The 13,455-nt window shown below is 51.1% G+C and overlaps 1 protein-coding gene across 1 annotated transcript; it reads right to left on the bottom strand.

Annotated features, from left to right (window-relative positions):
- Positions 1-5,222: 5,222 nt before the first annotated feature.
- ETV3L (ETS variant 3 like) lies at positions 5,223-12,450 on the bottom strand. Its single transcript, XM_027529602.1, has 5 exons — positions 12,159-12,450; positions 11,835-12,072; positions 11,404-11,593; positions 10,848-10,968; positions 5,223-6,284 (listed from the first exon to the last, which is right to left on the bottom strand). Exons 1-5 carry the CDS (start codon positions 12,223-12,225, stop codon positions 5,824-5,826), a joined length of 1,077 nt encoding a protein of 358 aa, XP_027385403.1. The 5' UTR covers positions 12,226-12,450; the 3' UTR covers positions 5,223-5,823.
- Positions 12,451-13,455: the final 1,005 nt, after the last annotated feature.

The raw sequence follows: 13,455 nt of genomic DNA, 5'->3' as shown, positions 1-13,455 counted from the left end.
CTTGCCTGGTGGCTGGAACATTGTCTTCCTCTCTTTCCTCAAAACCTTCTGAAAAGCTCTCTTTTTGGCTAACCCTATTTTCTACCTTCATCCTTTGCCAACCATAATATGTAATATAAACTATTTTGGGGCTTCCCAGATGGTGTTAGTGGTAAAGAACCTGCCTGCCAAAGCAGGAGACATAAGAGACACAGGTTCCATCCCTGGGTCGGGAAGATCCCCTGTAGGAGGGCATGGCAACCCATGCCAGTATTCTTGCTAGGATAATCTCACAGACAGAGGAGCCTGGCGGGTTATGGTCCATAGGTCACAAAGGGTCGGACACGACTGAAGTAACTTAGCACGCACACAAACTATTTTTAAAATATTATATTAGTGAGGCTGCCTTTGTTCCCGGGTTTAAAGCAGGAGAGTCCAAGTTATAAATAGCATATGAACATAAAATGTTCAGTTTCCTCACCATTTACTAAAAACATACCAAAGAAGACAGTAATGATGCAACAGTTTGGTCTTATTAATCAAAGTGGGGGAAGGCGGGGAGAGGTCCCAGGGTCTAGAAGAACTCATCCTTTGCAGCTGACATCATAGACCAGCATTCGAGGCAGGATTATGGAGCCAGATGGCTTGGATTTGAACCTGGCTCTGCCACTTGCCAGAAAAATGGCCTTGAACAGGTTGTTTTACCTCGTTATGCCTTGGCGTCCTGTAAAATGGGATGATAATAGTACTTACTTCCTAAAACTATTGTGGCTTTTGGATGAACTGATGTATCTGAAGCTCTTATGACACAGTTGGCTCATAGTAAGAAGTATGTAAACGTGACTTTTAAAAATATTCTAATCTTTTTTCAGAGGACAGTTGAGCAATAGGTATTGGAATGTCAAAATCCTTGACCCAGTTATTTCACTCCCGGGAATGAATCTCAAAGAACAAATTTGAGGGGGAAAAAAAAAAGATTAAAACTATGGACAAAAGTTTTGCAATGATTTTACTTACAAAGCAAATAATGAGAAACAACCCAAAAAGTCACCAAAAGGGTAATGGTAAAATCGGTGTTGTAGCGACGTGGTAGAACAGTCCGCCCTGGTGAAGATTTGTTGTTGCTGTTCAGTTGCTCAGTCATGTCCGATGCTTTGCAACCTCACGGACTGCAGCACAGGCTTCCCTGTCCTTCACTATCTCCTGGAGATGACTCAAACTTATTTCCACTGAGTCGACAATGCTGTCCAACCGTATCATCCTTTGTCGCCCCCTTCTCCTGTCCTCAATCTTTCCCAGCCTCAGGTTAAGGTGGGTGACATTAATTACAAATGTATTGTTCAGTTGCTAAAACGCGTCAGACTTTTTGTGACCCCATGAACTGCAGCATGCCAGGCTTCCCTCTCCTTTGTCGTTTCCCTGAGTTTGCTTAAACTCGTGTCCACTGAGTCAGTAATGCCATCAACCATCTCATCCTCTGTCACCCCCTTCTCCTCGTGCCCTCAATCTTTCCTGAATGCATAGCATAGTGAAGTGTTTATGAAGTAATATTTGATGAAAAAAGCGATCACAGAATTATATATCTGTTTTGATAACTTTATAAACAGTCGACACATGTTGCTTGTGCTTTTGGAGATTAGAAAGGACTTCTTAAGGTTTACCTTTGGGCATTATAATTAATTAATTAATTAAAGTGGAAACAAGTTTATTTAAAGAGATACACATTTCCTAGGGAGAATGAAGTTCGTTTGAGAAAGTGAGAGCGGCTTACTTTCAGGTATTTTAAAGTAGGTTGAATACCAAACAAAATTCATGTTTACATTAGGTGTCGAGCGTGTATGCAGAAACTTTGCCTCTCAAGTGCTTGGTACTCAGTCACCTACCGTGACTGCCAAGCCCTGACAACACCACCCTGCCCTCCTCTCCGGGGCCCGGTCACCTACCTTCTGTGCAAGGCACTGACCCGGCCACACTGTCTGTGATCCTTCCCAGACAGGAGCGTCTTCAGTGCACCTCCGAACATGGCAGCACCATGTTTGGCACGTAGTGAGCATTTAAGAAATGTTTGTTGAATTATACACACGTGTTCATATGTGTGTGTATAAACGAATACGGTATTTGAAGTTTTTTCTCCCGTCTTGGTCAGGGTCTTCGTTAGCAGGGAAAAAAGGGAGAGGACAGGGATTGCCAGCAATGATTCAGGGCAGCAAGCACTTTTGTTTTTATGTCTTCGAGACCTCTTCTATATGCTAATCAAGTGTTCTAGCAATGAAACATCTTCCCTTTAACAGTATGTGTTGTATCACCCTGAGAAAACCAGCCTTATGGGGACACGCATTAGCACACATCAGGCAAGCAGAGGACAGCCCCGGACAATACGTAATCATGCGCCAAAACGCACACAGCAAGGAACGTGTCTGCTGCTGTGGTTTGGGAATCCCCTGTGGCCGAGCACTAGGGCTCAGTGCCTGCACCGCAGCGGTCTGCGCTCGATCCCCAGTCAGGGGACCAAGGCCCACAAGCTGCGAGGCGCAGTGGAGAAAAGTGACGAAAGACGTATTTACAAAACAGACATAGACTCAAGACAAAGAACACTAACTTATGGCTACCAAAGGGAAACGGAGGGATAAACAAGGATTTTGAGATTAAAAGATACACACTACTATATAGAAAATGGATACCAAACAAGATGTACTATACAGCACAGGGAACTCTATTCAATATCTTGTAATAATCTATAATGGAAAAGAATCTGAAAAGAATTATATATATATATATACTGAAAAAGAATATATATATATAATGGAATCGTCTAAAATTGTAAACATTGTAAGCAACATTGTAAATCAACCATGTAAAAAAAAAGTAAAAATCAACTGTAATACAATTAGAAAAAAATCACACAGAAATAACTTAAAAAACTTCCCTGTTAATATATAATATGCTCTTATTTCTAAGGAATTTTAAGGGCCTCAAGTCTCAGTCCAAGTGATTATGGTGAGATGAAAAGAGCATTAACTGATAATTAGGAAATTTATATTCTAAATTTGGTTCCTCTACATGTATGATTTTGAACAAGTCCCTTCTTCTCTCTGGGCCTATAAAATTAGAGGGTTGAACTGGATGATCTCAAAGGTCCCTTCTGGCTATTAATGTGTGGTTCATGAAGTCTGGGAGTCCTGACACCCTAAAACTCTGCCGGAACCCAGGCGTGCTTCTGTCGCTGCGTCTGGTGTGACGAGCCCAGGAGCCTGGGTCAGGGGCGGTTGGTGAGCTCACTTTGCTGCGTCTCAGCCCAGTTCCCACTCCTCCTAGAAGAAGGTTGAGTAGCTGCTTGGTGCTCTTCCCAGGGGAAGCCTAACAGCCCCAGAGGGCCAGAGGGTGTAATGTCTAGGGTTGATGGCTGCAGCAGATTGTACCAGAAGAATCGACAATCTACCCTCTGTTTTCCCATTAGATTTGTGGATCCTTTAGTGAACAGTCCATGGCTTGCAAATGGGATTCCTATCTTGCAACTCTCTTCCTTCCCTAAGAAGACTCCAAGGTGCTCATCACCGGCTCCTGGCGGGCTTTACTCATTCAGCCTAGTAGGGAACGCTAAGCCCTTCTGATCGCGATCCTTGATTCTGGCCACCAGAGGGCACTCCTGCAATGTGGACATCAATAGTTCTCTTGGCGTTGGCGGAGCCAGGGTCCCGTCTTAGGACATCTGGACTTGCTGAAGCCATTCTTAAGTGATTCTCAAGCGGGTACGGTTTCTTCCCCTGGGAGGACATTTCATCAGGTCTAGAAGAGGAGAGATGGGGAGAGTGCTACTGGTACCTAGAGGCCAGGAATGCATAGGATAGCTCCTTACCAACGGAGAATTTTGCCAAATGTCATTAGTGCTGAGGTTGAGAACCTCTGCTCACCTTGAACCTGTTGTCTAAATGGCAGAGTGTGCCGCCTGGAAATTTACGTCCTCTGAAGCTGAGCTTTCAGTCTCCTGGGTTCACCTCCTCCAAAAACAAACTTTAGAAAAGTGACCATAAAGCAGTTTTCATTGCCTGAAACCTGGGGGTCATAGCAACAGCAAGCCACTGAAGAGGAGGAGGGGTCAGGCAGAAGGCACATGGGGGCCCCTGTCTATGGGGCCCTGTACTTGACACTGGCCTCTCTGAAGAGGACACTAGCCCTGTGACAGTGAGATCCATTTCCTTGTGTTGAAGCAGACAACATTAGCTCTTTGTCTCCCTAAACTGGGCAGGATGATGGGAAAGCCCCAGGCTGGGGGTTCATCCTTTCTGTAGGACTGGGGATGGGCCTGTGACTTTGGGAGCGAATGAGAAGCAGTTTTCACTGTAGCTCCTAGGATCTCCTGGGAGAGACAGTCTGAGGTCCCCCTTTTTTGGCATCTGGGGTAAGAGAGAGAGACTAAGATGAAGACCACTCACAGACCCTTTCTCCCAGCCTCTATCCAGCTTGGAAGCCTGCGGGCTGGTTCCTTGATCATCTTAACCTTTCTGTGGGGTGAGCGCTTAGCCCCACCTTTCTCTGGGTGTCTTCTTCCCCATTCCATCCATGAGAACACGCATCTGCCACGAATAAGGCCTGAGCTGCAGTGAAAAGCAGAATGAACAGGGAGCCCCGAGAGAAGGAAGCACCCCTACTCGTTGGATGAGAGGCAGGGACAAACAAGGGGCAAAAGGCACCCTCTGAGCCTCCTTAGTTTCTGCTCTCCATCGTGGGAAGGGAGTAGAGATAAATCCGAAGCCTGTAATTGGCAGCCTAGAGATAGCAGAGCAACATGGTTCTGTTCCCTTGGCTCCTGGAACGTTCTTTTCTGATGGCTTTTCCTTGTTTGAACAAAAGACCCCTCTCTCCTCTTCCCCCAGCCACCTGATGCTTCAATGGGGAACCCTGTCAACACCGTACTTCATCCCCAGGCCCTTAGAACTCTGCTTAGAAGCCCATGGCAGGGACCTGAGGCGGGGGCGGTCAACCTGTGAAGACCTCTGCTCTGCTCTGAAGTTCCTTCCTTGAGGCTGGTTTCCCACTGGTCTGGGGAGCGACTCGGGCTGCAGCCTCAGCCTTTCTCTCTGGGACATGATGGCGGCAGAGGGAGGAGACTGGCTGGCTCGATTTCTACTAGGCCTCAGGATCCCTCCCAGACCCCCTCCTCCCACCTCTTCCCATCAGAAATCTGGGGTGGCCTTTAGCTCCACACCAGATCAGAGGGCAGCAGTGGGTGGTCAGCCAAGAGGGCGGTTTGCCAAGGGCATTTTATTTGTGGTTTGCTGTGGAGAGTTACAGAGCTGAGGAGGCCCGTCCCTCCTGATCCCACTTGCTTAGGTCTTGGAGAAAGAAGGTGACAGGAGCTCCCAGGGTCACAGAAAGCAGAGGGGTAGGAGAGAAGCACGTGGAGGCACAGGAAAGAGATGGGACACCTTAGCCTGGGTGAGGGACAGTGGCCCACAGAAGAAAGAAATTGCCCTGAGACTTGGGGAACAAAACAACTCCTGACCCATTCCCAGCTTAGACTCTTAATTTCCCCTCTTGGGTGGGCAGGTATGGGGTCTTTCAAATGATGGGAACCTCTTTCTCATCTCCCTCAAAAAAGAAAAAAAATTGAGATTAAGAATCTCTCCTTAACGTGATCAGCAGTTTGGTGAGGGGGCGCACTGCCTCGGATTTCCCGTCCTCACATATACTCCTTCCCTGGGATGCCCCCGTCCCCTTGGGTCCAGCTCCACCCCTTCAATCACCCTGCTTCCAGCCAGGGGAAGGTGAAAAGCCAGAGGGAGGTAGACAAGAGGACAGAGGGAGTTTGGGGGACTCCTCCCAACTTCACACCTTCCTCCCCCATTAAGGAGGATCCAGGGGCCACACCGCTTTGAAGCTCGCCAGACTGGGGGATGCGGGGCCTTCCTCTCCAGTGCTGGTTCCCTGTCTCTCTGAGGAGAAGCCCTCCCTGGGAGCCGATGTGGTCTCGGGCTTTACCTCCAGCCCCTCGGGCCTCAGGGACCAGAGTCGGAGCCTCTCCTCAGCCCCCTGCGCCAGTCTGGCCAACAGTGGAAGCTCTGGAAAATGCTGGGCTGCTGGGGCACAAATGGATCCTGGGAGCAGGGTGCCTGGCGTGGAGGACCCTGGGAAGGGCAGCTCTGGGGCGACAGGGGGCAAGAAGGGTGCTGAGAGGCGGGGCCAGTTGGAGGGGACAGCGAATGGTAGGGGAGGGGTGAAGGAGGCAAAACTGGGCAGGTCGTTCAGGGGGCTCCCCAGGTGGCAGCAAGGGCCAGGCCGGCAGGGGACCGGGGCAGAGCCAAGTCCTAGGGAGAGAGAGAGACAGAGAGAAGGGGAGAGAAGGAGAGAGAGAAAGGGTCAGTTAGTGTCCACCGTTGGAGATGCCCCCTTTTATGACCCACTTCCTATTTCTTTTTGCTCCTGCTTGAAACTTTCTCTCCCCACCCGGGCACTTTCCTTTTTTCTTTGCTTCACGTCTCATCATAAATGTCATTTCTTTGGGGAAGCCTCCACGCCTCCCCAGCCTGGGTGAAAGCCCCTGGACAACCCTCCCCCTCTCCTTCCTGGTTCTCTCCTCCAGGGCCTGTTGTTCAGAATCGGGAGTCATTTGTGAGATTACTTAATATCTGTGTCCCCGACACTGTGGGGGCAGGAACTGCGTCTGTTTTGTTTTGGATCCTGGGATCCAGCCCAGCCTGGCGTGTATTAAGTGCTCAATAAAAATGCATTGGATGAATGAATTGAGGCTATTCTTTGCCATAATTCAATGGATCCATTCTTCTCTCTCCTCATCCCTGTAGAAGAAGACTCTAGTTCTGTTCTAGTCTGGCAAAGAGCTGGCTGTGTCGCTCTGGGTTTGTCATTTAAATTCTCAGGTCTCAGTTTCTTCATCCATAAAACCTCCTCTCCCAGCTAAGATCAAGCAGTGTCACGGGTACAAAGGGGCCTGCAGAGCTGTGAGGCCAATGTGTGTGGGGTGAACCCTAGCCTTCCCCTGCTCTGGCTGGCTCTGGCCCATAGCTCTCTTCCTCCAAGAAGCTCTCCCTCCTTCCAAACCTACCCCATTTCCCCAGCATCCTACAATAGGGGTTCCTAGCCTGGGATCTCTGAGAATGATTATATAGAATTTCACACCACTTCCTATAGTTCAAAAAACCTAACTCCAGAGCTTCTCTGGTGGCTCAGTGGTAAAGAATATGCCTGCCAATCCAGTAGACATGAATTCAATCCCTGGTCTGGGAAGATCCCATATGCAGCGGAGCAATTAAGCCCGTGTGTGTGTGTGTGTGTACGCGTGCGTGTGTGCGGGCACATGTGCGTGCATACGTGCACACACAGTCATGTCTGATTCTCCAGACCCCATGGACTGGAACCCTCCAGGCTCCTCTGTCCATGGAATTTTCCAGGCAAGAATACCAGAGTGGGTTGCCATTTCCTACTCCAGGGGATCTTCCCGATCCAGGGATCGAACCTGGGTCTTTTGTGTCAGCAGGGGGATTCTTTACCACTGAGCCACCTGGGAAGCCCAACTAAGACCATGCGCCACACTATCGAGCCCGTGCTTTAGAGCCCGGGAGTTGTCACTAAGCCCGTGTGCCGCAGCTACTGAAGCCCGCACACCCCAGAGCCTGTGCTTGGCAACAAGAGAAGCCACTGTGATGAGAAGCCTGTGTACACAGCTAGAGAAAAGCCTGCACAGCCAAATACATAAAATTATTGAAAACAACTAACCGACCAACCAAACAAACAAAACCTAAGTCCAGTTCCACATTTTTTTCTTAGCAAGGTCAAGTATGAACTCAAGGTGGTAACACCAGCAGGGCTATAGCTGGTAAAACCTGGAAAAACCATTTGCTGCTGCTGTTACGTCGCTTCAGTCATGTCCGACTCTGTGTGACCCCACAGACGGCAGCCCACCAGGCTTCCCCGTCCCTGGGATTCTCCAGGCAAGAACACTGGAGTGGGTTGCCATTTCCTTCTCCAGTGCATGAAAGTGAAAAGTCAAAGTGAAGTTGCTCAGTTGTGTCCAACTCTTTAGCGACCTCATGGACTGCAGCCTACCAGGCTCCTCCGTCCATGGGATTTATTTTCCAGGCAAGAGTACTAGGGTGGAGTGCCATTGCCTTCTCCGGAAAAACCATCTAGTTATTACTTAATTCATCCAATTTATTTGGTAAGAACAAATTTCTGACATTGGATGTGTGAAAGGGGAAAACAGTTAAGATAATCTTTCATGAGGCAAAGCATGGACACCCCTGCCAGCGTTGTGTATCTGTCTTAGTTGCTCAGTTGTGTCTGACACTATGAGACCCCATGGATTGTAGCCCTCCAGGCTCCTCTGCCCGTGAAATTCTCCAGGCAAGAATATTGGAATGGGTTGTCATTTCCTCCTCCAGGGGATCGTCCCAACCCAGGGACTGAACCCACGTCTCCTGCGCTGTAGGAGGATTCTTTACCATCTGAGCCACCAGGGAAGCAAAGGTCATACAAGTATGGAATGTAGCCTCTACATGGACTGTAGAATGCCAGGCTCCTCTGTCCACGGAATTCTCCAGGCCAGAGTACCAGAGTGGGTAGCCAGTCCCTTCTCCAGGGGATCTCCCCCAGGGATTGAACCCAGGTCTCCTGCATTGCAGGTGGATTCTTGACCACCTGAGCCACCAGGGAAGCCCAGCATGTACCTTCTCCTGAATCACTGTCCTTTCCTTGGATTCTTAGGTGAAGCGGGGACTGTTGTTTTTCCCCAGCAAGGCTGTATCCCTTGGGGGTTCCAAGGACAGCGTCTCCCTCAGAGCCCCACAGCTGAGCAGGCAAGTGGAGGGGATGGTTCTAAGAGCCTTCCTCCCCTTCCCCTCCCATTCCTAGCTCTAGCCCTGTGGCTTCCTGCCGCTGGCTCAGTAGTCCTGGCCTCTCGGCTGCCCAGAAGCAGTTGAGAGTGAAGGCGGAGTGAGGGGTTGGCACCGCCTTCTGGAATCCCAGTCCAGAAGTGGGCCATGTGGGTGCTGCTGGCCTTCCAGTGACCTAACCTGCTCAGCATGCCTCAGGGCCCCAGCACAGGTAGGGCCTGTACCCACAGAGGGCAGGGAGGTGCGAAACAACTCCAAGCTGGGGCTCGCCAGAGAATACTTTTTTTTTCCCCCTGATAGTTTCTCAAAGAGAGAAGCTCTGTGCCCAGGGCATTCCCAGAACTAGGAAGGGGTGGCTGAGAGTGGAAGAACAGGGAGGTGTTCAGGTGCTATCTTGCTCTATGCTGCCTGACTTGTGGCCCTGCGAGTCCTGGCAGGCCTTGGGCCACCCCACACCCCCAGCCTTGGCTGCACTCGTGAGGGCCTGGAGCCAGGTGCTCTGCATTCTCTGGGAGGTGGGACCTCTGGACTCCCAGCTGCACTGGAGTGGGGCTAAGGCCAAGGGTCTTTGTTCCACAAAATTGCCAGAAGTGGAGGGACATGTCGTGGGCCTCTGCAGAAGAGCCTATGGTTGGTCAAGGATCTCTGTCACAAAAAATCTGATTTTGCTGCTCCCCAGGTTACAGCCCCAGAAGAGGAGGCCCCTGCCTGCATTTTTACCGTGTCCCCCTCAATCGCCGTGTGCTGCCACACTGGTGAGCTCCCAGTGCCTCTTTCCTGCCCCAGAACCTTTGCACACTTTGTGCTCTCTGCTTGCCATATGCTTGCCTCTCTCCCTCTGAACTAAGCTGGCACCAGTTTACATTCTAGGTCTCAGCTCAAATGCCACTTTGTCAAGGAAGTCTTCCTGGCTGCTCTCTGCACCCTGAGCTTCTCTAGCATTTGGTACAGATACCAATACTTGTCAGTTTGTTGGCTTATTAACTGAATATCCCTCTTGCCTACAAACTTTATAAAGGCAATCTTGCTCACGTTGGCGCCCCAAGCCCTAGGACAGGGCCTGGCACATTCAACAGGAGCTCATGAGCTATCTGTTGAAAGAAGTAATGAGTGAATGAATGAGTGAAATGTATCTTCCCAATTTCTCTTCAACTGGGCCTCCTTCTGCACCCAGGCCCTTGCCTTGGTTCTGGCTCCGTCACCAGCTACCTAGATCTTCAAAAGCCTCCAACACCGGTTGTAGGCATCCTACATCCCTAACTCTACATACATCCCAAGTTGTCTTTGTAAAATGAACATCTGGACACGTTTCTCCCTCTGGGTTCCTTTTGCTTTCAGGATTAAGTCCAAGCACTTCAGCATGGCTTCTGAGGCTTTCTGGGACTAAACGCCCATTTCCCTTGCCAGCATCATCTTGTCAGCTGTGTCTCTCCTCTTTCTCCTCATCCCTGCTCCTGACATGCCTCACTCTGACCATGTAAGCTACCAGCAGATCTTCAGATTTGACTACGCTCATTGGCAGCTTTTTCCATTATAAATGCTGTTCCCTCTGTCTGGACATCTTTCTCCATCTTCTTCACCTGCTCAGGTGTAGCCTCCTCCAGGAAGCCCCAAGCGCACCTTGCGCTTCCCTGAATCCCAGTACTGGTCACTGACCACCCTCCTATTTCTGCTCCTCACTTGTCTCTGAGCATCCTGAGGGCCGTCTTTCACACGTGGACCCCCACACCTAGTAAATAGCGGCAGCTGCTGCTAAGTCGCTTCAGTTGTGTCTGACTCTGTGTGACCCCCGTAGATGGCAGCCCACTAGGCTCGCCCGCCCATGGGATTCTCCAGGCAAGAGTACTGGAGTGGGTTGCCATTGCCTTCTCTGAGTAAATAGCTGGTGTGCACTAAATGTTTGTTGATTGTATACACGATGTGTTCCCGGACTCATGCCCGCTCTTCCATGCGCTCAATCTGAAGGGTTCTCCCCTCCTCTGTTCAAAATTCCCTGGGCCCTCTCCAGGCGTGAGCACTCACGGTGGACACTGCTGCTGCTCCCCTTCTTGTTCCCAGAGGCCTCTGGTGGCCCTTGAGGGGTCCACTGTCCAGCCAGCTGCTCCGCCATGGCCCGATGGGTGAACAGCATGCTGTGTAGGAGCTGGGGAGTGAGGAGAGGCAGGCACGGGGGTGGAACGGTCCCTCCTTGGTATGTATTCCACAGTACACATTGTTTAACAACCAGTCATTAAAATAATGAAATAGTCTCATAATGGTTCTTAAGTCAGCACTGCCCACATGTCCTGCACCCTCTCTGGAGACCCAACCCCCTTCCTTGTGACCCATCATTAAAGGAGTCATGCCTGGTGCAGAAGGAGTTGCCCTCTCTCACAGGCTATATTGTCGGGATTGTTAAAAATGGAGGGGTGATTCAGAATATCACTTCTGCCCCTGGGACACTCGGGGACTTGGATGCAGGGGGAGAAGAACATTGAAAGCTAATGGGCCCCCAAGGCAGAGAGGAGGGTGGGGGCATTCTGGATGGAGAGGCGAGGTCTGGAGGAGCTCTGGGGACAGGCCCAGCTTTCGTGCCTACCTCACTCTTCATACCCATGGGGAGCAGCGCTGGCTGAAATAGAGCAGGGGCCCCCAGCAGCAAGCAGGGGGACGGGGCTGTCCGGATCTCCCACAGAGGGTAGTTAACGACGATGAGCTTGCTGAAGTTGAACTTGTAAGTGAACCTTTTGCCTTTGGTCTTGTGCAGGATCCTCTTATTGTAGTAATATCTGGAGATCCCAAGGATGAGAGCAGGAGGTTGGCAGGGAGGATGCATTCAAGAGACCCAGCCATATCCCTGCTCCCCAAGATTGGCAAGATTGACCCCTAGCTGTTCTTGGATAACCGCTAGACACACTCCAGAGCATTTCCCAAGCCTCAGAGGGGCGGGAATTGGACAGGGGTGCCAGAAACCACAGCCTTTTTCTCTGAACTCTTCCCTCTCTGGTCACATTGGCTGCCTCCTCTCACCTGAGGGCCCGGCTCAGCTTGTCGTAATTCATCTGTGGTTTGCACTTCCTGCGGCCCCAGAGGCGGGCCACCTCGTCTGGATCCTTGATGACGAATTCCCCGTATTCTCCCTGCTGCCAGGCAATGACATGGTGGAACTCCTCCTTCTGCAGCAGCTCTAGGATGAAGTGCCACAGCTGGATCTGCCGGGAGCCTGGGGACGACTCGGCTTTGTAGGCCCAGTCGGGGAAGGCCAGGCCTGGGGTGGAGAGGGGAGTCAGCACCGCCCCACTGCTCCCCGAGGCCTCCTCTGGAGCGCCGCTGGGACCCCTGGCAGAGGCTCACCTGGGATCCAGGCGTTACCAGCAGCGGAGATGGCAGGGAGGCCCTTGGCCAAGCAGCTGCAGTGCATGGTCCACTCCCAGGGAGCGAGGGCTGCGTCTGGGCCTTGGGGGGGAAATAGTCCCCTTAGCAGGAAGGGAAAGAAGAAGGCAGGGGAGAAGGAAGTGAAAGAGGAAGGAAAGAGAGAAGAGTGGGGAGACTGGGGAAGGGGAGTGGGGTCTGAGCAGGACACTGCCCCACAGCCAGGCTGGGCCAAACCTCCCCTGGGGACCTCCTCACTGGCCAGGGGCTGACCCAGGACTTGGGGTTTGAGGCTGAGCCACTTAAATAGATGGAGAGGAATGCAAAGGGTCTAGATCTTGCCCTCTAGATCCTTCCCCTGCTGGGGGATTTAGACAGAGAATGAGATCTCTTCTCAGGGCTTAACAGGATTGAGGTTTTTCCCAAGAGAAGACAAGCTAAAATGTAATTAATCGTTGGCTCTTTCTAAACCTTGAAGGGAAGGAGGTGGCAGATTGACAGACCCACACCTTTCTAATGCCTAGAACAATTTTGCATTTGAGAAGAGGAGGGACTCTTGTGTGTTTACTCACTGAGAAGTCTCAAGTGTCTAGCAGAGCACCTGCCTTTGCATGGGTGTTCAAGAAATGATTCTTGGTAGAATCACTGAACGGTGAGGGATGTAGCAAGGATGTCACTTTATGTCTCGCCTATGTCTTCCCCTTCAGCGCGTCAGCTGCCTGCGCTCAGGAACCCTGGGCACCTCTTTCACTGCTGGCGCCCCAGATCTCAGCCTAACCCAGGGTCTTGTACTCACAGAAGCTCTCTAAATATTTGCTGCATTAGTGAACCATGGACGAGGAAGAAGGAATCTTGCTGTTTCCCAGTTTAGCTTGGGATGGGACAGGGGCAGCTGGTGAGACGGGAGAAGACTGGGGGACCAGCCCTAGTGAGATAAACTTGCCTGTTGCAGGTGAGGGGAGGAGTTGTCTTTGTCCCGACACCTTCTGGATGGGACTGAGGGTGGTGTGAAAGGCTGGCTGGCTTCCGTGTCACTGGTGCAGGAGGAGCCGACAGACCAGAGGACAAGGAGAGATGGGAGGGGGATGGGTTCGGCAGGACGAGAGGCCTGCTTCAGGCTGGGCCAGACGCAGTGGGGTTACCTGACTGTTTCAACAGCTCGCTCACCAACAGGGGACCGGCTCACACCACCTGGGCTCTGAGTTTCCATCTCTACTGCAGTTGGCATGAGGCAAGCCCTGTTCTCAACTAGAACTTCTAGGCCGTCAGGTCTGGGGGC

The sequence above is a fragment of the Bos indicus x Bos taurus genome, chromosome 3, assembly GCF_003369695.1.
Source record: "Bos indicus x Bos taurus breed Angus x Brahman F1 hybrid chromosome 3, Bos_hybrid_MaternalHap_v2.0, whole genome shotgun sequence".
NCBI classification, from domain to species: Eukaryota; Metazoa; Chordata; class Mammalia; order Artiodactyla; family Bovidae; genus Bos; species Bos indicus x Bos taurus.
This window is presented reverse-complemented; position numbering and strand designations above follow the sequence as displayed.

Coding starts and splice junctions, on each gene's coding strand:
- ETV3L (XM_027529602.1), bottom strand. CDS start 12,225: ATGCACTGCAGCTGCTTGGCCAAGGGCCTCCCTGCCATCTCCGCTGCT. Junction 12,073..12,158: donor TGGTAACGCCTGGATCCCAG/GTGAGCCTCTGC, acceptor TCTCCACCCCAG/GCCTGGCCTTCCCCGACTGG. Junction 6,285..10,847: donor GAGCAGCAGCAGTGTCCACC/GTGAGTGCTCAC, acceptor CTCTCTCCCTAG/GACTTGGCTCTGCCCCGGTC.